General features: G+C 41.7%; 1 protein-coding gene across 10 annotated transcripts in view; it reads left to right on the top strand.

The window, feature by feature from the left end:
* Window positions 1-24,766, top strand: part of LOC140739238 (prolyl 4-hydroxylase subunit alpha-2-like) — a 146,976-nt gene that overhangs the window by 100,426 nt on the left and 21,784 nt on the right. For 7 of the 10 annotated variants that reach the window (XM_073067348.1, XM_073067346.1, XM_073067349.1 and 4 more), the window contains 4 exons: window positions 6,038-6,137; window positions 10,191-10,244; window positions 16,289-16,348; window positions 16,423-16,488. In XM_073067348.1, the coding sequence (XP_072923449.1) occupies window positions 6,038-6,137; window positions 10,191-10,244; window positions 16,289-16,348; window positions 16,423-16,488 (280 nt within the window). The remainder of the gene's footprint in view (window positions 1-6,037; window positions 6,138-10,190; window positions 10,245-16,288; window positions 16,349-16,422; window positions 16,489-24,766) is intronic. The other 3 variants (XM_073067341.1, XM_073067342.1, XM_073067345.1) reach the window with 2 other exon arrangements.

Genomic DNA, 24,766 nt, shown 5'->3' with positions numbered 1-24,766 from the left:
GTGAATACACTGTATGCCAACATCAGTGAACTTGAGATCAGGTATCCGGAGGCTTTGCTCATTACAGCCGGGGACTTTAACAAGGCCAACTTCAGAAAAGCACTGCCAAAGTTATACCAACATGTCTCCTGCTCTACTAGAGGCCCAAATATACTTGACCACTGCTACACATCAGGCAAGGATGCCTACTGTTCCGTCCAATGACCTCACTTCGGAAAATCGGACCATCAGGCCGTACTCCGCCTCCTGGCTTACAAATAGAAACTGAAGCGGGAGGTCATGGTGTCAAAAGTGGTGTCGCGTTGGACAGAGGAAACGGATGAGGTCCTCCGTGACTGCTTTGAATCGGTGGACTGGTTAGTATTCAAGGACTCACCAGTTAACCTCTGAGTATGGCTCAGCTGTCACGGACTTTATCTGGAAATGCACAGAGGACTGTGTGTCTTGCAAGACGATCCAGGTATTCCCTAACCGGAAACCTTGGATGAATTATGAGGTCTAATCCCTTTTGAAGGCTAGAGCTGTGGCTTTTAGGTCCGGGGATACCAGTCGCTGCACGGAATCCAGACGTGAACTCCGGAAAGCCATTAAGGGCGCCAAGAGGCAATATCGAGCCAAGTTGGAAGCCCAGGCTAACAAAGGGGATGCCAGTAGATGGGTCTAAGTGAGATCACTGGGTGCAAAGAAAAGGCTGGGAATATCAATAACTGTAGCACTTCTCTTCCTGGCAAACTTAACGTATTCCACGCAAGATTCGAACAGAAGTGGAGCGTCCCACCCCCTCTGGATGAACCGGACCTGGTGGCATCGAGATTCATCGTCACCAAGGAAGACGTTAGAAGAGCCTTCCTGAAGATAAATCCAAGGAAGGTGACGGGCCCAGATGGCGTCCCGGGATGAGTTCTCCAGGCCTGTGCAAGCGAGCTAGCTGGAGTGTTTGCTGACATCTTCAACTGCTCCCTGCTTCAGTCTAAGATCCCCTCGTGTTTTAAGAAGGCAATGATAATCACGGTGCCGAAGAAAAGCAAGGTGACATGCCTGAATGACTATCGACCTGTGGCTCGGACATCAATTGCTGTGAAGTGCTTCAAGTGATTGGTTATGGCACACATCAACCGTAACCTACTGGTCAACCTCGACACTTTGCAATTCGCCTACCGGAGCAACAGGTCAACAGCAGATGCCATCTCTCTGGCACTACATTCCTCCTTAGAACACCTGGAGAATAAAGATGCATATGTAAGGCTCCTTTTCATTGACTACAGCTCTGCCTTTAATACCATCATTCCAAATAAACTGATTCCGAAGCTCCGGAACCTGGGTCTTAGCACTCAGATCTGCAGCTGGATCTTCAACTTCCTCACAGACAGGACCCAGGCTCTAAAAGTAGGGGACAAGCTCTCCTCGATAATCAATCTGAGCACCGGTGCCCCACAAGGCTGTGTACTCAGCCCCCTGCTGTACTTACTGTACACCCATGATTATGTAGCCAAGTTTCCATCGAACTCAATATATATGTTTGCTGATGACACCACAATTGTAGGCTGTATCTTGGGTAATGATGAGTCTGAGTACAGAGAGGAAATTAAGAACCTGGTGGCATGGTGCAAAGACAATAATCTATCCCTCAACATCAGCAAGACAAAGGAGTTGGTTGTTGACTTCAGAAGGAGTAGCGGACCGCATGACCCCATCTACATCGGTGTTGCGCAGGTAGAACAGGTCAAATGCTTTAAGTTCCTCGGGGTGAATATCACAAATGACCAGACTTGGTCTAACCAAGCAGAGTCCACTGCCAAGAAGGCCCACCAGCGCCTTTGCTTCCTGAGAAAGCTGAAGAAATTTGGCCTGTCCCCTAAAACCCTCACTAATTTTTATAGATGCACCGTAGAAAGCATTCTTCTAGGGTGCATCACAACCTGGTATGGAAGTTGTCCTGTCCAAGACTGGAAGAAGCTGCAGAAGATCGTGAACATAGCCCAGCACATCAGACAAACCAATCTAACATCATTGGACTCACTTTACACCGCACGCTGTCGGAGCAGTGCTGCCAGGATAATCAAGGACACGACCCACCCAGCCAACACACTTTTTGTCCCTTTTCCCTCCGGGAGAAGGTTCAGGAGCTTGAAGATTTGTACGGCCAGATTTGGGAACAGTTTCTTTCCAACTGTGATAAGACTGCTGAACAGATCCTGACCCGGATCTGGGCCGTACCTTCCAAATATCCGGACATGACTTGCACTACCTTACTTTCCCTTTTCTATTTTCTAATTATGATTTATATATTTTTAATTATATTTACTTGGATTTATATTTTAGAGAGCATGAAGCGCAGAATCAAATATCACTGTGATGACTCTATACTCTAGTATCAATTGTTTGGTGACAATAAAGTAAAGTATAAAGTATTGACCTAGTGGATAAATGATTCGCAGGATATTGATAAACACAAGAGATTCTGCAGCAGATGCTGAAGTTCCAGACCAACACACCCAGAATGCTGCAGGAACTCATCAGGTCAGGCAGCATCTATGGAGAGGAATAAAGAATCGATATTTTCAGGCCGAGACCCTTCAACATCTCTTGTGGTTTATGATCCTCAGCATACATTTCTGAATTTACTCAGCAAGCTGAATTTGGACATCATGAAACACCTGGGAAGGTACTGACTGACAGTACATTCAGCGTCTGACTACTCAGCCGTTTATTCGCTCTCTGTAGATTCATTTCTTTGTCTCTCTTTGATAGAATGTGGCTCAGTTGTATTCTTTTAACCAAGTTAAGGAATTCTGGGTTCAAAAACCTAATCCTGAAACTTAATAAGGAAAACTTAGATTGGTTTAACAATACAATGTTGAAGGTGCACTGCATTATTTTGGGTGCCGTCTTTCAGAATAAAGTCCTCCCTGCGTTCAAAAGTTGATATATATAAGCCTGTTTTGGAAAAAAAATCTCTCAATGAAATTCAACTAAAATTGTGTTTTTCTGTTTAGTTCACAGTGATTTTAGTGAGAGCATTCTTTGTGTAAATTAGCTGCCATATTTCCTACAACACAATAGTGGCTATTTCAAGGAAAAAATATTTCCTTCTAACTTATATTGGGGCAGCTTGACATTGTAAAGGATGTGTCTTACTGGTGTGTCTTATAAAGATGCTGCCCAGAATAAATTAATGGCAAGTGACTTCTGCAGATAAGTTTGCCGAAAACAACCATGTAATGGAAAGACCATGATCGTCCATGTCAGACGACACAGCACATAATGAATGAACTAATGTAGCCACATAAAAGTTTGAACATCGTGTGCCCTTTGGGTTACTGCATTACAAGAAGAATGTGAGAGGCGTTGGAGAGAGTCCAGAGGTTCAACGGGACATTGCCAGGAATGGAATGGAATATCGACAAGTTGAAGTTGTATAAAACTTTGTTTTTAATACTGAGACTTCATAAGGCATTTGTTAGGCCTCGTCTGGAACACTCTGAGCAGTTTTGGCCCCCGTATCTAAGAAAGGATGTGCTGGCATCAGACAGGGTCCAAAGGCGGATTACAAGAATTATTCCACAATTGAAAGGGTTAACATATGAAGAGTGTTTGATGGCTGTGGGTCTGTACTCAATAGACTTAGAAGAATTGGACGGGGGACATCTTTTTGGAATTGAGAATGGTGCCATGCAGAAAAATGACAAATTGCCAAGAGCATAGGTTTAAGTTGAGTAGAGGGAATGAGTAAACAAGATTTCTGGGAAAAGTTTTGAACTTTTGGTGTCTGATATACACTGCGAGGAGAAGTAGGAGCAGCACTTACCAGAGCAGTGGTTGAAGAGACATTCAGACGGACATGTGAGCGTGCAGGCAGGTGGGATTAGTAGACTGACGTTATGCTCAATGCAGTGGGCCAAAGGGACTGTTTTTATGCTGTACTTGCTCTGTGTTCTGATCCCTGCAACCCTCTGAATGCAGCCCGGAACTGATCCTCCTTTCTGGACTACTGCCCCCAAGAGTACGCAGAGCATGGCAAATGACTCTCTGGAGATGGTGGGGTGGGTTGTCCATTTGAACAGCTGCTGAAGCAGCCCCACTGTATGTTCATGCAGCTCGGTCTCGCTTGATTATGTTGGTCTCCGTATACCATCCTCTGTTCAGCCACTAATATAATGACCTACCCCTGAAAGGTGGTATTGGAACTGCACTTGCTCACCGAAAGTCTGAGAAACCATATTTTCTAAGGACTTCAGCCAGCTTCTGGCATTTGCTTGCTTCAATGTAACAGTGGAATCGTGTAGTCTCTCTGCACATCCACTTCTCCGAAATAAATGCTGGTTTCTGTCATATCACGTTCATGTTGCCCTTCTAAGGGATCATCGCCTTGGCTTTTTTTAAAATAAGTGATGTTGAAAATTGGCATCACACACAAAATGCTGGAGGAACTCAGCAGGCCAATCAGCATCTATGGAAAAAAGTACAGTCGGCATTTCGGGCTGCAACCCTTCGGCAGGACTGGGGGAAAAAAAGCCGAGTAGATTAGAAAGGTGGGGTTAGGGGAGAGAAACACCAGATGATAGGTGAAACTTGGACAGGCAGGGATGAAGCAAAGAACTAGGAAGTTGATTGGTGAAAGAAAAAGGGGGGGAGCACCAGAACAAATGGGTACGCTCTGCCGCCCGAACAAGCGGGACCTCCCGGTGGCCAACCAAGGTAATTCCATTTCCCAGTCCCATTCTATTATGTCCATCCATGGCCTCCTCCACTGTCGGGATAAGGCCACACTCAGGTTGGAGGAACAACAGCTTATATTCCATTTGGGTAGCCTCCAACCTAATGACATCAACATCGATTTCTCAAACTTTTGGTACTGCCCTCCATTTCCTATCCCCTTTTCCCTCTCACCTTCTTGCCCGCCCATTGCCAAAGGGTCTCGGCCCGAAGCATCGACTGTACTTTTTTCCATAGATGCTGCCTGGCCTGCTGAGTACCTCCAGCATTTTGTGTGTGTTGCTCGGATTTCCAGCATCTGCAGACTTTTTCTTGTTTGTGGTTTGAAAATTGCCATCTTGTTTTATATCATGAAATCAATGGAAATAAAATTGGTAATTTTCTAAAATATTTTTCATTACTTTTTCTCCTGTCAATCATGAGATCTCGGTGTGGTTGTTGAGTAGCTGTGATGCTGTTGGGTACTAATAGAAACTATATATTTGGCATTTTTAATTATTGATCATCTTATGCTTGCTACAAAAACAGAGCTCTCAGTTCCCAGGAACTTCTTTGACATGCTTTCTCTTTGCTAACATGCAGTGCCGTTCTGTCTTTCTGACAGTGAAACTAGAGAAGTGCAATGTTGGACCAAATAAATTAAGATTAAAAATGTAGAGTTTATTTCACTGGTTAGAATGCTACTGTCACTTGGTCGTACTGTCCACCTTACCGCCTCTCACTCTGGTCTATTGGGTCATGTTTTCAAGTCTCTTTGCAACTTCTCATTTGTGTCCTTTTGTATTCCTCTTCCAGTAAAAACCAATGATTCAGTCAGGGAGCTCCTGCACCATTTTCTGAGTCTGAATCCATGGTGTAAAGTCAAGCCTAACATTGAGGATGGGAGTGATGTAAGGTTACCTTCAATTTGTTTGGTCCAACATTGGTCTGGATTCTAGAAGCCAGCTACTTAATGTAAAATGCTGGAGGAACTCTGTTGGCTAGACAGCGTCTATGGAGAGAAATGGATAGTCGATGTTTTGGGTTGAGACCCTTCATCTGGATTTGAAAGTCTTGTTTCCCTCCATGGATGCTGCCTGACCCTCTGAGCTCCTCCAGCATTTTGTGCATTGATCCAGATTCCACCATCTACAGTGTATTGTATCGCCATTTGCTAGCTGGTGGTTATGCACTGTTGCTTTAACAGCATGGTCCATTCTATAACCGTAGGATAGAGCTTATTCATTCCCCTTTTGACCAGACACAGATTCCAAAATGGAAACAGCTACAGTTTGTCTGTGTGCCTTGTTCAGTTTTGTTTTGTCTGTCACTTCCCATCCAGTGCCTGGTTGGACGATGACGTAGATCCTGTCGTGCACCGGGTTAACCAGCGGATAGCAGACATCACAGGTCTGGGAGTGGAGACAGCCGAGTTACTTCAGGTACTCAACCCAAAACTGAGCCTCTGGTGCAAGGTGGGCAAGGATGTCATGAAGTCAAAGGTTTGCCACAGAAAGAGGCAACCCATCATATCCAGGCCCAGATTTGAGGCAAAGGGTCTGAAGTGGCCAGAAGGGCACAGCAAACGTGCAACGGCGGAGGTGTGGTGAGTGAGAAGTGGTTGGTGCTCAGGTCGGGGAACTCGGACAAGCGACGCGACAGATTGTAATATCGAGACGGTGAGCTGTTGCTCTCCCCTCCCACTGTTGCAGGAGCAATATCTTTCCCTCCCTTGTGGGTGACAGGGAACATGTGCCTGTGTTGTTGAAGTGCTGGGACGGGCAGTAGTTTTTGATTGACTCCAGATCATGGTCTCTGCGTGTTTTACTATTGCTTGCATGGTGGGTGGGGGGAGGCCTGGATGCTTTTTGCTAAAGCAAGTGGGGGAGAGTTGATGCTTTTGCTGCTGCGTGTGCACGGGGGGGGGGGGGGCCTTTGGGGTTCTAACAATTTATGTTCCGTGGATGTCTGTGAAGACTAAGAATTTCAGGTTCTATACTGTATATTAAATTAAACCATTAAACGATCAAAGGCTGTAACACAAAAGCAGTGGCTAATGTTGGACCACAGCCTCTCACCCTGGCACTCTGTGACCAGTAAGTCCTGCAGAAGAGCAACAAAATAAACCTGAATGTCCCTTTTCTATTGGTGGCCTTTAGTGAGGCAGGAAATCCAAAAGCCTGACTGGTCTGGTCACTTACATTATTCCTTAAATTCTCAGCCATTGTGATACGAGTATCTTTGATGGGGACATGATGTCATCGTCATGTTCCCTTATGCGAATTAGATCACTGTCATGGATACCTGAAAAAGGATAATTGTGTGAGAGCCTGGTGAATTAAAATGTGCATTCAGAATCTATATCTACACCCCTTTAGTACTTACAAATTAAAAGATAAATTTTATTCCCCATAAGTACATCAAAGCACCGGGAAATGGGTCATTTGTGTCATGTCCAACACAATCTGAGGAGTGTGTCAGCAGCAACGTAACATGATCACAACTCTCTAACCCTAGCCCTAATCCTATGTCTTTAGAATGTGGGAGGAAATTGGAGCACCAGGAGGAAACCGTGTAGGGGAGAGCATACAACCTTCTTACAGACAATGGCGGGAATTGAACCCTAATAGGCAATTGCTGGTGTGTAAAATACTGCACTGACCACTACGCTACCCTGTGATGCCCAGATATTTATGGTCATTTGAGGTCATCGAGGCTGGGGGAGGTTGTCTTATTCCCAAAGGAGATAAGAGATTTTGTTTCACATTGTGAGCGAGGCAGAAGAATTAACTGCTGCTTCGTCCAGGCTGTTCCTTTCCACTTTTCCTGACGCAGTCCAGAGGAATTTTTTTTCATAAGGAAGTTGGCATGATGGAAAACAATAATGGCAGAATGAGAAACAATGAAAGACATGCTGGAAGAAGTCAGGCAGTTGAGATGTCTCTGTGGCGAGAGAAACAAGTCATCGTACGGGATCTGTGACCCATCCTCAGCACTGGGCATCTTGCCCACATTGACGGATGAGAGAGCTGTTAGTAGGGTCAGCGTTATTTGGGAAACGACCTGCCTGAAAGGATGAGAGCACAATCATGCAAATCCGCAAGAATGTCGGAGAACAGAGCAGGGACTAGGACTTGCTGGTCGTTGTTTACGTGGTGCTGGCACAACCATGGTGAGACCGCAGCTTCCGACCTTATTGCAAGAGTTCCAAGGTCCCCGGAGCATTCATTTTGGGGAGAGGATAACAGGCAAGTATTGCCAAGTACTGCCACCTGGTGTTCACACATGGCAAACTTTGGAATGACCACTGCAGACCTTGGCCTTTTAAAGTCAGAACAATGAAACACTCCAAGGAGATGATTAACAGAGAAAGGAGATTGAAAGCCTCTGCTACCATTAGAATATACTGTATACTTGCCATTTCTTCAATGTACATGAATGAGATATATGAATTCATTGGGACCTGGGGAAACGCTAAGGGTCAGCATTCTATAGGACAATAACCTTTTGGTCTTGAGGGCCTCCCACTTCAAAATTCAGCAGTGCCTTAAATCAGAAGCAACTGAGTGGCTGTTACACTGTATCCAGTACTCCACTGAGAGGTGTGCAGTGGAAACTATCCAAAATGACTGGACTGGGCTCTATCTGTGGAGACATCAAGAGGAAGTGCTGAGCAGCTGATCCGGAATTTGGTTTGATTGTCGGAGAATCGGGACATCAGTGGTTAGTTTGGAGATGTATGATGTAGGAGCACTGTGAGGATAGGGTGACATTAAAGGTAAGGATGTGAGGGAGCCCATCTTTATGGTTTCGACTTGGAACAGCAAGCTCAACTTCTCAGAACTTCCTCTAAAGGAGCTTTGTGCAGGGGGCCACGTTACCCTGTGTACCTCTTTCTCTTGGACACAAGACCAATCTTGACCCAAGGTGACCAGTCAAATTTCCAGTGACGGTTCCAGCCTGAAACAATCATAATCCTATTACATTCCAAAAATGATTTTAATATGTTTTGGGGAAAAGAATAGTGCTTCTCAGACTTTTTAATTTAATGCCAAAAATATGCTTACAAGAGATTATTTTATTTGTGAACATATGCAGCAGCAGGTGAGGAAAGAGATAAACCATATTTCTTGTATTTCCCAGGTAATTGAACTTGTTCAGATAAGCTTTAGTTGAACCAGCCCAGTAGTGTTCTGTGGTCAAAAAGCCTTCTGTTTTGTGGCGTCATTATCAAAGACCCCCAACAGCCAGACCAAGCCATCCTCTCATTCCTACCATCGAGCGGGATGTAGAGAAACATAAAGTCCCACACAGGCAGTGTAGTGTTCTTGCACAGGTGTAAAAACTCTGAACTAAACACCACGTATAAACCGGTCAATGAGGCGCGATCCCAGTAAGATTAACCGTTTATTGTTCACTCTTCACTCGTCTGGTGAAAACTGTTGATAAAACAATACAAAATATATACAGTATTTGTTTCCTTCTTGGCATCTCATTTACATCATAAATACTTGCAAAAGTAAAACTACAACAACTATATTACATTAAAGTGCAACATACAGTCAGAATCTACCTACGCCATTGACTGGCTTTAAATACATCAACACAAACTATCCGCAACTCTCTAAATAACAGAACATAAACCATCAACCGTCATTACTTTTAACAGAATCAGCGTTAACATTTTTACTTCAACATATTGATTATCTTATGAACTTACGGCGTTGCTTCTCTGATGTTTCTAGTGCGTAGAAAGAAAACTTTTCTCGTGCTGATCCTGCACACACAACCCCCTCCTTCCCGTTTCTCCAAACCGGTATTTTCCCACAGGACGCAGCGAAACCGGGTGTGACGTCATTGCATGCCATGATATATCACAGCCAACGAATTTACTTTCAACAACCTTAACTTTAACTAGAAAATGATTACAAACGAATTACTAAAGTGAAAATATAATAAACTAAACAAATGCCTTAAAGGCAACACAGGCAGGTTTAAGGACAACTACTTTCCTTCAACCATTCAGTTCTTTAACCAACCTGCACAACCCTAATCACTTCACAAACCTGATGAAGGGTCTCGGCCTGAAACACCGGCTCTTTATTCCTCTCTGTCTGACCTGCTGAGACCCTCCAGCATTTTGTCTGTGCAATTCTAATCACTACAGTTTAGCAATACGATGACCACTTTGAATGCTTTGCACTAAAATGGATATTTTTTGTTCTAATTGTATTCTTTCTTGTAAAAATTGTGTACGATTAATGTCTAATTTATGTTTTTCTTCTTGTGAATGCTGCTTGTGTGGTGCTCTGTGTCTGCAATGCTGTTGCAAGTAAGTTTTTCATTGCACCTGTGCACACGTACTTGTGCAAATGACAATAAGCTCGACTGTCTTTGACCTGTACATGGCAGCTGAGATGTGCTGCTGTGTCAGGTGCTGGTTGTGCCTACTCTGAGCCCTTCCTCCTCTCACAGACTTCTTCTCTTTGTTGCAGGTGGCAAATTATGGCGTTGGAGGACAGTATGAACCTCATTTTGACTTCTCCAGAGTAAGTGGTGCTAATACCCACTTTAATCATGACTCCTAAATTCCTCTTGGTTACTAACCCGAAGTATCTTCCAGAATGCAGCTGTTCACACTCAGGTGCCTTAAGATTAAAATTGCATCGTTTCCTCAAAATTACTCAATTTTTGATAAGAAATCTTTCGAAAAATCGCTGTCATGAACAAAAAGTAGAATTTAAATTAAATCCTGGCACCCTTTTTTTTTCCCCAAGGGGAGCAACATGCTGAAACTGGGTACAGCTGTCAGTGAAATAATGTTGTTTATTGGGTTCAGACTCAAAACATGGATTCAACCAATGTCATGTTATTTTAACATAAAGCAGAGAATGTGTGAAATAATGCAATAGTCAGGCAGTATGGATGAAGAGGAAGCCTGAGTTAATATTTCAGGCTAATGAACTTGGGGGCAAAATCATTTTCAAGATCTAAGGAAAAGAGAGAGAGGGTTAAATGAAATGATGATATTTATTAAAGTGTTCCCTTTCAGTCCAACTGGTCCATGCCAACCAACAATCCTACCAAAGCTAGTCCCACTTGTCTACATTTGGCCCATGTTTCATAAAGGTGGCATCCATCATTAAGGACCCCACCAGCCAGGTCATGCCTTTTCCTCATTGTTACCATCAGGGAGGAGAGACAACTGGCTGAAGACACATACTCAATGATTCAGGAACAGCTTTTTCCTCTCCGCCATCAGATTTCTAAATGGAAAATGAAGCCATGAACACCACCTCACTATTTTTGCTGTTTTGTAATACATTTTTATTTTTTCACATATATTTTATAGCAATTTATAATATATAACCAACAAAATATATAAACAACAAATTTCATAGCATGTGTCAGTGATATTAAATCTGATTCTGATTCTATACCTCCAAATCTTTCCTATCCATGCACCTATTCAAGAACTGTCTAAGTGTTGCTACTGTACCTGCCTCAACCACACCCTCTGGCAGCTCATTCCATAAACTGACCACCTGCCCCGGTGGAAAAAGTTATCCTTCAGGTTCCAAATAAATCTATTTCCTCTCACCTTAAACCTATGTCCTGTAGGGGAAATCCTGGGGAAAATGATTGTCTGCATTGCCCCTGATAATTTTGTGTGCATTATTTGCTAAATGTTCATGACATTTTCCAAATATCCTACATTCATAGTTTTTTTCATTTATTATTCTGTACAAAGATTTGATCAATGCTTGCACAGTTTACACTCGCGGTTTACTGCTCTAAGCACTGGCTTTGTGAAGAAACATCTGGTCCTTTTCCCCTCTTTAGGCTTTGGTTAATCATCCAGATTTTTGTCAGGGATTGAACTTTAACCTTTAATGCATTGCTATGGGCAGTAGCTTGAAGAGGAATAATTTTAAATTTTTGCCCATTATTAGTAGAACTATCAGAGATAGAAATAGAGATGTGTAGATTGACGGAATGTTAGCAGTTAATGTCATGTGATCAAACCTCCAAGAAACTCCTTCACAATCTATCCCTAATGAGAGGTAGAGAGTGCTGGTATATGCCACACATTCCCTGGAAGTGTGCCTTTCTTGGACATTTTTCAGACCTCTATAGAGTTGAACTCTGGGGTCTAGTCATATTTCAGCCAAATTGGAGAAGGATGGTAGATATGTTTTTCTCCTGAACACGGTCGTAAACTATGTAATTTTTTGCAACTGTTTAATGGACATCCTTATTTGTTGCCATATTATGGTATGAAATTATTTTAATTCATTAAAATTGATTTCCCCAGCTGTCATAGTGGGTTTATCTCCAGGTCATTAATGAAGGCCATTAATATTTCCTCTTCCCAACATACTCTGATTCTTGCCGAGCTTTCCTCTTTCCATTGCCTTGTTCTCTGTGTGTGTGCTAAATTTGTATTCATCTGAGAATTTTAATCAGAATCATGTATAATATCACTGTCATAATTCTAGAAATGTGTTATGTGGCATCAGTACATTGAAATAAATAATTTTTCTTTATCCATCATGTTCTGTTTCACCAGTGGAGCCCAAGTTCATTAACTTGGAAAGCTTCTTCCTGACATGACCAAATTCAGCAATTGTCAAGATACCAAAGGCTTGCACAACTGTGATACACTCCCATCAAAGGAGCAAGGCTTTCCAAAAGTTTCTTATTGCACCGGATTATTTTTGTCAGTTTTAGTTAGTTGGCACAAAAGGAGAAAAAAAAATATTTGCAGGGGATTAAAAATAAAGCTGTATGAAAGGCCAGCTGTTGTTTGGAAGTTCTGATCCATTCTGCTTTCAGAAGCAGTCTCAATAATTACAACCAGCCAAGTGTTAAATATGTATCAACTGTTCTATCAGAGAGGATTTGGATTCCTCCACTCCCACACATCGTGACTAGATCCTGTACGAATTCTTATGTAAGGTTCTTAACCACAATTGATGACCTTTGTGTTGCAAATGACTCTAATCATTCATTATTGCAGGAATTAATGATGTTGACATTGAGTGCTGGTATATGCTGTAATATAGGAGCTAACTTGAAACTCGTATGGTTTGAATATTAGTAAGCTGTGCTCCCAATCAATATTTTCTGGCAGCAGTACTTGTTAATCAATTAATTTAACTCTCATTGTCCAATCAATGGCAGAGGTTTTTAAGATGGGCCCTTCTCAATTAAACATCATGACCACAAATGTTGGATAATAGGTTAGGCATATCTGTAGAAAGAGAAGCAGATAACATTTTGGATATTAGACCTTTGGATATGTTTTTCCACAGATCCTCTCATTTCCAGCTCTTCTGTTCTTCAAGTAATAGAATACTGCAGTACAGAAACAGGCCTTTCAGCCCATCCGGTCTGTGCCATCTACCTGCATCCCGACATATCCCTCGTATATGTGTACCTGTTCAAACTTCTTTGATATGCTCCAATTGAACCTACGCCTACCACTTCAAAAACTAATATCACTACCACTTTCAAAATACTATCTCTACCCAAAACCACGGGACCTGTAGCATGGATTAACTGCAACCAGTCCATTTCCTAAATCTGAACACAAGGTATAATCAATTTTCCCATCCCATTTGGGAAAACTGAAACTGGTCCTATCCCTGATAATGCAATATTGTAATATATTTGTGTGCACAATAACATCCACCCCAGATGAAAATGGTTCATCTTTTATTTGAACGACCTCCACTCTGCTCTCTTAAGTCCGCTGTCCTTTAAGAAATACTGTAGGAACAACATGACAAGATAAAATGACCAGGCCTACAGGAGAGTGTGAAACTAAAGAACTTGAGATCAGTAAGTTTGTTGTGATTGGGATCAGGAGAAAGGTCATGTGCTGATTCAGTAACCGATCATTTGTAGCTACGTTTTAATGGATTTCAGCATCATTTGTATCCAGTTCCAGCAACAGCTCCATTCTGTGCTTGGAAAATAAACAATGATCTCATAATTTTGCTATTGGAACCTTTTATGACCACTCTTCACTTGGACTTCCTCCAATGGAAGGCAGCAGATGTGTGTCTATTGAACACATTTCATTTACTCTGGTCAGCAGCAGAGAAATGGAGAAATCTGTGAAGCATTATGTTTTCTTAAATAATATAAGTACGAAGAAAGGAACTAAAGGTACAGAAGAAATCTGACCATCAATTTTCAGTTAGAATATGCTTATTTATGTTTTTTTTATTTTTAATTGAACACTTTCCAGAGTCAGAAATACCCAACTCTCCACAAGGAGTTACAGTATATTGAAAGGAAGACAACATTGCCCAGAAAATAAACATCCCCAGTTAGTTCCAATAAATACCCTTTATGTTCATGTCAATGCTTGCTTTGTATGCTGGCTCTGGCTATATTGGGATCACCACCAAATGTAAATAAATTTCTGCATCAAAGCACAAATCATTACGAACACTCAAAGACATTGATTAGCATCTCATAAATGATAAAGAGTTAGATTGATCTGTTGTTCTTGTTCTTAGTATGACAAAGGAGGACTCCATTGGACTTCTCAGCTCCATCTGAGCCATCCCACCAATCTCATTCCTTCTTATCTATATGAGTGCCCCTCACTAGTTCTCATTTACTATCAACTCCACTTTGCTTCTTTTATAATTTACCTATGGTATGGGGTCATTTCCAATAGCTGATTAATTTACTTTGGGACTTGGGAGGAAACCAAAGTATCCCAGAGAAACCAACCTCTTTGAGGCTATAATCTGATTGATAGCAAATGAAGTATTTTTTTTTAAATCGGAGTTGCATACCTTAACTAATTTCCATGAATAATATTGAGTAAGATCTAAAATGCAGAAATGATCCCTCCCAACCACCTGCCCCAGTGATCCTTTTTGCAGAACATTGACAATATAAGTACATGGTCAGAAATACAATAGGCATGTGCCCCTTCACAATGCTGTACCATTCAATTAGACCACAACCAGTCCTGTAACTTGTATTTCATGCGTCATTCATATCCACCATTTCCTATATCTGCGCCCTGCACTACATTAATAGATTTAGCTGAAGGCTTTCTCCTCCAGATGATTTCTGTAATTCCTGTCACCAATCAGAGATCCTTATTTGAATTACAAATCTCGTAAAAAGGAATCTAAATGGTTGCCCTTATAAAGCCTCCTTTTCAACACTTGTTTTTGTCTCAATAAATCCTATCTATAGTTACTCGTTAAAATAAAACATTTAAATAGTGTTGTTCATCTGTGTTGGCAAGATACAGTATCATGCATGTATCCAGGCAAGAATTCAACACTTGAGAATCTGTTTTGGTTCTAACCATTTCATTCCCCTGAAATAGCCAGAAGAAATGTCGGATACATTCATTTTCCCATCTTCCTCCAGTCATTCACGAAACATTTCTTATTTTTGAGTACTCTTTTTTTAAGTTAAAGTACCTGAAAAGTATTTTAAGTACTTTTTATAACTACTTTAGAAAGTACTTTTTTTTGTCTTTTTGAGTTCTCTAGCTATAGAATTATATTGGGAAAAGAAGCTGTCATTCTGGATATATTCCATCTAGATTTTCAGTCCCAGTATGAATACTTAAGATTTACAATAAAAACCTCTAGAGACCTTGAAAATAAACTGTTGTTTCTAAAACAAAAATAATCATGTTATCCCATTGCATTTGTGTCCAGGAGATGTCTGGGATCTATAAAGGAAAGATATACAATCCATTTCCTGGCCGCCTTGGCCATCATTGAGTTGAATAAAGCATTTTATATTAAAAAAAACCTGATTGCTGATCAGCTGCCTTCATTATTGTCAGAATATAGTGAAATGTTGAGTTAAAACAGTGCTCTAGAAGACAGAGAGTCATTGGATTTGCTGTCAGTCTTGGGTGCCTTTATCTCCTCCAGTCCAGCTTTCGAATACTGTCCTATGTTCCTAGCAGATGGTTATCTAAAACTTTGAGCTATAATTTGCTGGCATTCTAATCGTGATTCTGGTGCTCATAATCCTTACAAATTCAATGTGAATTGATAGAAAAGAAAATCTATTCAAACAAGGTAAGGATGTAAAGCCAGAACAAATGGAGTGCACCGAATCATCTGCTATGGTTCATTATCTGAGTGGATCACAGTATGGAATATGGACTGCAAGGATCTCAGCAATGACTATGCTTGTGTCCTGTTACGGAGCTGTGAGGTCTCCGGTACATTGTCCTAAATCAATGCCTGGTTCCCGTACAAATCCCTGTGAAAGTTGTCATGAGATTTCTCTCCATGCGAGTAGATTGATTTGACCCCAGTGACTTTTGTTCTGAGTATCTATAAATTTATTCCTTGGTTAACATCTGAGACCTAGGAGAAAGAACTCCTATTGTCTTTGACCAGATGCTTACATCTGTGTTGTATATCAACAGTAAATCCATAAATGTAATGGTATTTCAAAATAGGACAAAAGTTCAAAAAAACAACTTTGACGGGAGTTGTGCAGTGTAAGCAGCTGATAAGCACAGCTGTTTGCAGTCATTAATGGGAAGAAATCTAGCATCAATTTTATTTTTAAACAAAATCTGTTGCAGCGTCCATTCGACCGCAACCTTGCGACGGACGGGAATAGACTAGCCACGTATTTAAATTATGTAAGTACCCATGAGTGCTCGCCCAGGCTGTGAGCTCTTAGCTTGTGTGTATTCATTCTCATTTCATTTTATAGAAAGAGGAACAGGATGCTTTCAAAGAATTAGGCACTGGAAATCGTCTTGCTACTTTTTTAAATTATGTAAGTATACGTGATAGTCAGCTGGCAGGAAGGATGCTTGGTAATTGATTGGGTCAGCATGTAAGCTAATCCCCTTTATTCCACACCTGTCCAGTTTATCATCATGACTTCTTGTGCTACCCAACAGGAGTCGAACCAAAGGGTAAATGTTCCTGTTTCATGATTGAACATCAAGTATAACCAGAAGAGAGCCTGTCCATGTTTCTGTCAGTTCATTTAAAACATGTAGAAAATTGATCACACTCTATGAAACTCATGTAACTTCTCCACTCTCCATCACTCTTCCCAATTTCCTCTAAAGCACCATGCTATTCCATGAACTGTAAATGTTTTCATAAATGGAAGATGTTCTTGTATTTCCCTACTTCATCCAATATTAGTATTTTCTCTTTGTTATTAATCCTGTATGTAGTTGGTCTGCTGAATTCCTCTGACTCGTTTTCCAAATGCCAACGTATGACTTCTCCATTTGTAGCTAGTGTATTTACGACACATTTGAGGCAGGTAGACATCAAGCCAAGTATGAAGGGGTGGGATGGCCAAAGGTTGATTAGAAGAATGGGCTTTTGGGAAGCTTTGGAAAACATGATGAAAAGCAATACAGTAAAGTGATTTTATGAGAGACTACCAAGGACCGAATATGGTGAATCAAAGTGAATGAGTCCAGGTTAGGAAGGATGCAAGTAGGAAGAGATTTTCAGTATAGGACAAAGCGCGATTTTCCAAGTGGCATTTTAATTGCATTTGAATTGCAACTTAAATATCAAAACTTATATTGATGAAGAATAGAATTCAGTAGTGAAGAAGGGTATCATTACTCTTGCATTAGCACTTTGAAGATCACAAGATCACGACAAAGGAGCAGAAGTAGGCCATTCGGCCCTTTGAGTCTGCTCCGCCACTCCACCATGAGCTAAACAATTCTCCCAACTAGTTCCAATTTCCGGCTTTTTCCCCATATCCCTTGAAACCCTGACTAATTAGATACCTATCAATCTCCTCCTTAAACACCCTCAATGATCAGACCTCCACAGCTGTATGTGGCAACAAATTCCATAAATCCACGAACCTCTGGCTAAAAAAATTTCTCCTCATCTCTGCTTTAAATGGGTACCCTCTAATTCTAAGACTGTGGCCTCTTGTCCTGGACTCACCCACCAAGGGAAACAGCCTTTCCACATCTACTCTGTCCAACCCTTTCAACATTCAAAATGTTTCTCTGAGGTCCCCTCTCATTCTTCTATACTCTAATAAAAACAGTCCAAGAGCAGACAGACACTCCTCATATGTTAGTCCCTGCATTCCAGGAATCATCCTCATAAACCTTCTCTGAACTCTCTCCAACATCAGTACATCCCTTCTAAGATAGGGGGCCCAAAACTGCACACATTATTCCAAATGAGGTCTCACCAGTGCCCCATAGAGCCTCATCAACACATCCTTACTCTTATACACTATTCCTCTTGGAATGAATGCCAACAGGAAGACAAGATTCGATAACTCGCATTTCTTAATTGTTCTGAATCAGAAGTTTGTTGAGGTACTCATTATGATTTGGCTTTAATAATTGTTTACTTTGTCTGCTAAGGACAAGACAAAAATGATCAAAGATGTAATCGGTAGGAGCTGTGAATCTGACAGTATGAGGGATTCTGGTTCTCATGATCTCTAGCTATCTCTAGTGATGGCAGATTATCCATTTCTGTATGGTTTTCAGCAAGTTCAGCATGGTCTCTTTACTCACTTTGGTGATTAACCTTTTGGGCTGTTTTCTTTCATTCTTCACTTTAACTCCAGGGGAAAAGAGGTGCACTACTTTGGTTGAATTTAAGTGGAGAGATAAGGAAATAAATTTAAGAGCTGCATTCAGACCATAAGGTTATGTTACAGTAATTCTGTTAATCAAATAAATGTGCTAATTGGCATCAGTGCATGTATTGATATTGATAAATAATGAATAATCTGAGTGGTTTACCTCCTGAATGCAGTCGACCAGTCATTATTATCAGTGGAAAGGATGTTAATAATTCAGTAAATCAACTCTGAAATTTTCCTGACTCTCTAATCTCTGCAGACTTTCATTTTTATTAAGCAATAAGACTTTAACCGTGAAAATGTCCTTGTACTAATAAGCATTGTTTTGATGTTAGGATATTGACTATACTACACTTAACACTTGTTTAAACTTTCATGTTTGCATAAGGTTCAGTCTGTTATTCTGATTCAAAGCACAATACGGTATCCAAACTGTGGGAGATGTTGGAAGTTTTCATAGCTATGCACAAGATGTATATTGATGACCATTATTGTATGTATAAAATTGCTAATTATTTTACTGAATTGGCATTGGGCAATTTCAGCTTATCATAAGACAGATAATCCTCACTGGAAGACCAGCAGAGAATGATTTGAAAGCTAGTGCTGGTTTTACTGAGACACATTTCTGATTATGTTGATTAGAATCATAGAGTCATAGAACAATGTAGCACAGATACAAACCCTTTGGTCTGAGTTCATGCTGCCCACGGTGCCCACACAGCTAGTCCCAATTTCCATTGTTTGACCAATATCCCCTAAGCCCTGCTTCTCCATGTGTTTATCCAAGTGCTGCTTAAATAATACAATTGTTATTTATTATGTGCGGTGTCGTATGACATGGCTGGTCATGGTCTTTCTGTGACCATGATTTTTCTTTGCAATTTTTTTCTACAGGATTGCCATTGCCTTCTTCTGGGCAGTGTCCTTACAATATGGGTAACCACAGCCATTATCAATACACTTCAGAGATAGTCTGCCTGGCGGCAGTGGTTGCATAACCAGAATTTGTATATGCACCAGGCCACTCATACGACCATCCAGCACCTGCTCCCAAGGCTTTACATGACCTTGATCGGTGGGGGGGGGGGGCTAAGCAGGTGCTACACTCTACCCAAAGGTGACCTGCAGGCCACTAGAGGGAAGGAGCGCCTTACAACTCCTTTGGAAGAGATGTATCTCCAGCCCACCACCCGTGATACTATTGTACCTACCTCAATCACTTCCTTCGATAGCCCATTCCATATACTCATCATCTTCTGTGAGAAAACAGGTGCTGCTCAGGTCCCTTTTAAATCTTTCCCTTCTCACCCTAAGCTGATATTTTCTCGATTTTGGTAACCTGCAAAAGATGCTCTGCATTCACTCTATTTATGCCCTTCACGACTTTTTGCAGCTCTATAAGGTCAACTTTTTCTTGCTTTAAAAAATCTTTAAAAGGTTTATCAAGCGCTATTTCCCATGTGCAAAGTCATGATGGCTTTTCCTAAACAGACTGTCTCATCTAAATGCTCATTGAACTTCTCCTTCAGAATCCCCTCCAGCAACCTCCCTGCTATTGACGTCAGGCTGATCTGTGTCTTATTCCCTGGCTTGGCTTTGCAACCATTCTTAAACAAGGGACAATATTTGCCACCTTCCTGTCTAAAGAACTTCAATGAAGCAAGCATCTGCACTAGGGCCTCTACAATTTCCTCTCTAGCCTCCCACAAATTCCAAGGATCTCTTGGTTAAGCCCCAGGGATTTATCCACTTTAATGTACTGTAAGGCTGCAAGTACCTTGTCCCTGATAATATGAATGTCCTCCAAAACATCTCCACTTGCTTCCATAAGACCATAAGACATAGGGGCAGAATTAGGCCATTCAGCCCAGTGAGTCTGCTCTGCCATTCTATTATGGCTGATCATGGATCCCACTCCATCCCATACACCTACCTCTTTGATGCCTTGACCAATCAGGAACCGATCAACTTCCGCCTTAAATATACCCACAGACTTGGTCTCCACTGCAGACTGTGGCAGAGTATTCCACAGGTTCACTACTCTCTGGTTAAAAAAAAAATCCTCCCTCCCTCTATTCTAAAAGGTCATCCCTCAATTTTGAAGCTGTACCCTCTAGTTCTGGATACACCCACCATAGGAAACATCCTTTCCACATCCAACCTATCTCGTCCTTTCAACAATCGGTACGTTTCACTGAGATCCCCATGCGTTCTTCTAAATTCCAGTGAGTTTATTTCCTTTATCTCTTGATGAAAAATTATTGTTTCCTTGGTAAACACCAAGGAGAAATATTCATTAAAAATCGCACCCATTTCTGGCAACTCAAGTCATAAGTAGACCTGCTAAGGGAATTTACTCTCTCCCTAGCCAGTCTTTTATTCTCAATATATTCATAGAACCTCTTGGGATTTTCCTTAACCTTACCTGCGAGGTCCATCTCATACCCTCTCTTTACCCTCCTGAATTACCCCTTAAGAGTATGCTTAATCTTTTTATTGTCATAAACCAACTTGCTCGATCCCAACCTCTTGTGACTTTTTCCTGACCAGAACTTCAGTATCTCTCATCTTCCAAGGTTCCATATACTTGCCAGTTTAACTTTCACCCTAACAGATGCTCCTAGACACTTACTATCTCACTCCTAAAAGCCTCCCACTTGCCATTTGTCCCTTTCCTTTCAGGCAGGCTCACCTAAAGGACTTCTACTAGATTCCCATCTCATTCCCACAGAGGTAGCCTTGCTTCAGTTCCGAAGCCCAGTTTATGAAGCTGACCTTCCTTATCTGAAAACTAATTGAATAGTGGTCACTAGAGTCAAAGTGCTTCTTGTCTACCACATCATTAACTTCCCTTGTTTTGTTCCCTCAGAGGAGATACAGGAAAGATATTGATAAGATTGAAACATTACAGAATGAATTTACAAGAATGTTGCTGGGACTTGAGGGCCTGAGTTACAGGGAAAGTTTGAATAAGTTAGGGAGAGATTTGATAGAGGATTACAGAATTATGTGGAGTATAAGAGAGAACACCAGAAAACAGAACACAGCAAGCAACAAAACAGCAACAGCAAAGCATCCCTTTCCTCCCTCCCACCCACCCACCCACCACACACATGGACAGTCCCCAAAGCTAATCTCTAGCCTCCAGTTTATAGTAGAGAAATCGGATGTCATTGGATACAGTAATCATGATAGATTTAGGAAGCTGAAAATGTAAGGGTGGATGCTGCCATTCACTTATATGTTTAATGTGGGGGACCTGATGGTTGAGGGATTGTAGAATTTCCTTTGTATTGCTAATGGTATTTGAGAGTGAGTGGCAATTTCAGACGGGCCACGGGAAGGAGAAACCATTGCTCAAGAAGGTGGTATGAGCAACTGGAGAGAAAGTGATGTAGCACACAGCAATACACACACAAAATGCTGGAGGAGCTCAGCAGGTCAGGCAGCATCTGTGGAGAGGAATAAACAGTTAACATTTCAGGCTGAGACCCTTCATTAAAACAATGTATCACTGCATTGTTGACTTAGTAAGAGTGTTAACAGCAATTGCAGACAAATCCGCAATTACAGCTAGAGAGAGGTTGCAAACACTGTAAACAGAGGTGGCAAGAATTCAGAGTTGAGAAAATAATTGGGACAAAGGCAAATGGCCAAGACCTTTCATCATGACTGGAAAGGAAGGGGTCGGAAGCCAGAAGGAAGCTTACAGCAGAGAGGACAACCCATGGTATTATGGCAGAACATTTTTAGTCAAATATCTTCAAAACAAAATGATGTTGGATGACTTAAGTTGCTATATATAGAAAAATATAAGTTCTGAGTGTTCTGACAGAATAGAATCTCTGTACGTTGTGGTTATTGAATTTGAATATGAAATAGCTGCAGAAGCAAAAATGCACTGAGTCAAGATATAGTGATCAGGGATAACATTGTGGTTTCCATATTTACAACATTAGAAGACTACAAGATGCAGGGGCAGATTTAGACCATTCAGCCCATCGAGTCTGCTCTGCCATTCCATCATGGCTGATGTATTATCCATCTAAACCTCTTTCTCTTGTCTTCTCCCGTAACATAGAAACATAGAAAACCTACAGCCCAATACAGGACCTACAGCCCACAATGTTGTACCGAACATGTATTTACTTTAGAAATTACATAGGGTTACACATACCCCTCTATTTTTCTGAGTTCTATGTACCTATCCAGGAGTCTCTTAAAAGATCCTGTGATATCTGCCTCCATCACCATCGTCGGCAGCCCATTCCACGCACTCACCACTCTTTGCATAAAAATCTTACCCCTGACACCTCCTCTGTACCTACTTCCAAGCACCTTAAAACTGTGCCCCCTCGTGGTAGCCATTTCAGCCCTGGGGAAAAAGCCTCTGCTATCCACATGATCAGTGCTTCTCATCGTCTTATACACCTCTATCAGGTCACCTCTCATCCCCTGCTGCTCCAAGGAGAAAAGGCTGAGTTCACTCAACCTATTCTCATAAGGCATGCTCCCCAATCCAGGCAATGTCCTTGCAAATCTCCTCTGCACCCTTTCTATAGTTTCCACATCCTTCCTGCAGTGAGGTGACCAGAACTGAGCACAGTACTCCAAGTGGGGTCTGACCAGGGTCCTATATAGCTGTAACATTATTTCTCGGCTCTTAAACTCAATTCCATGGTTGATGAAGGCTAATGCACTGTCTGCCTTCTTAACCACAGAGTCAACCTGCGCAGCAGCTTTGAGTGTCCAATGGACTCAGACCCCAAGATCCCTCTGATCCTCCACACTGCCAAGAGTCTTACTATTAATATGTTTCTATGAAACAGAGCGAGAACGTGCAAACTCCACACCGGCAGCACAGTGACTAAGATTGAACATGGGTCTCTGAAGCTGTGAACACTGTGCAAGACTCTACAGTTTAACTGAGGGTTACTGCCTCCAGTGAAGGATGTTCTCGTAGAGCTAACTGTGCTGATTTGCTTATGCAAGCAGAGCAAAAGACTCAACGGACTCAACAAGAAAGATGTGTTAAAGTGGAACTTGTGGGTTTCCGAGCAAGACACCCTGAGCAATGTTTAGTTCAGTGCGTCGGCTGCAACATTGAGATGCAGCAAGAATGTGAGCTTAACAATGTGCTCCACATGACAGTTATTGCACACCAGAAAATGGCTGTAATGGAAGAGAGACTGGCTGCAAGGGAGAATGACAAAGCTTGGAGATTTCATACAAAATGAAATGGAAGTCTTGATAAGTGATAAGTATATAGCAAGAGGATGGCCAAGAAGGAGAACACACACACACACACACACACACACACAGCCTCATTAAGGGGTTGGCATTGGAAAGGTGAGCAGCCAGATGTTCCTGGGCATCAGCATCTCAGAAGATCTGTCCTTGCTCCAACACATGGAAACAATCAAGAAGAAGGCGCACCAGTGGTTCTATGTCTTTAGGAGTTTGAGGAGATTTAGTATGTCACCACCTCTATATATGTACAGTGGCAAGCATTCTGACTGGTTGTATTACATCCTGCTGTGGAATTTCCAATGTGATGGATTGCAAGAAGGTGCAGAGGTTTATAGACTCGGCCAGCTCCATCACGGACACAACTCTTCCCACCATTGAGGACATCTTCAAGAGACGATGCCTCAAGAAGTTGGCATTCATCATTAAAGCCCCTCACCACTTGGGACGCACTCTGTTCTCATTACTACCATCAGAGGGGGGTACAGAAGCCTGAGGCCCCACATTCAAATTTTTAGCTTCTTCCATTCCACCATCAACTATCTGAATAGTTAGAAACTGAGCAGAGAAGTCCACCTGGAGATCTTTTTCTCTCTCCTGGTCCTACCACTGCTGCATTTCATGCTGTGGTTCATGGTTCTCCAGGATTCAAGTTTCTTCTGCTCTTTCTGGCTATTGTCTTAAAAAAATAAAGAGGAAAAAAGAGACTCACTTGACTTTACCCATCGCCTTCCAGCTTGTACTCCTTCCCTTCCTTCCTAGTGTGTAGCTGAAAGGTTAAGTCAGGAGAAGGGTTGGATGGGAATGTAGGAAAAATAAAGTGAGTAAGTGTACAAATGGGTAGATGATGGTCAGTTGGCATGACTGAGTGAATAGGCAGTTACCATGCTGTTTCTCTGTACACCTCCATGATGGAGTCGAAAACTGTTAGTGATCATGGTTAACCCATAAGACATTGGAGCAGAATGATACCATTCAACCCTTTGAGCCTGCTCCACCATTCCATCATGGATGACATTATCCCTCTCAACCTCATTCTCCTGCCTTCTCTCTATAACCTTTGACACCCTTACTAATCAAGAACTTAACAACCCCTGCTTTAAATACACCCAAGGAAATTACCTCCACAACCGTCTGTGGCAAAGAATTGCTTAGGTTCACCGCTCTGCAAAGATAAGGTGGGAGAATTAGATAGATAGATAGATAGATAGAT

This window comes from Hemitrygon akajei, chromosome 15 (genome assembly GCF_048418815.1).
Source record: "Hemitrygon akajei chromosome 15, sHemAka1.3, whole genome shotgun sequence".
In the NCBI taxonomy this organism is placed as follows: domain Eukaryota; kingdom Metazoa; phylum Chordata; class Chondrichthyes; order Myliobatiformes; family Dasyatidae; genus Hemitrygon; species Hemitrygon akajei.
The sequence above is the reverse complement of the archived record's forward strand: the minus strand, read 5'-3'. Positions and strand labels throughout refer to the sequence as shown.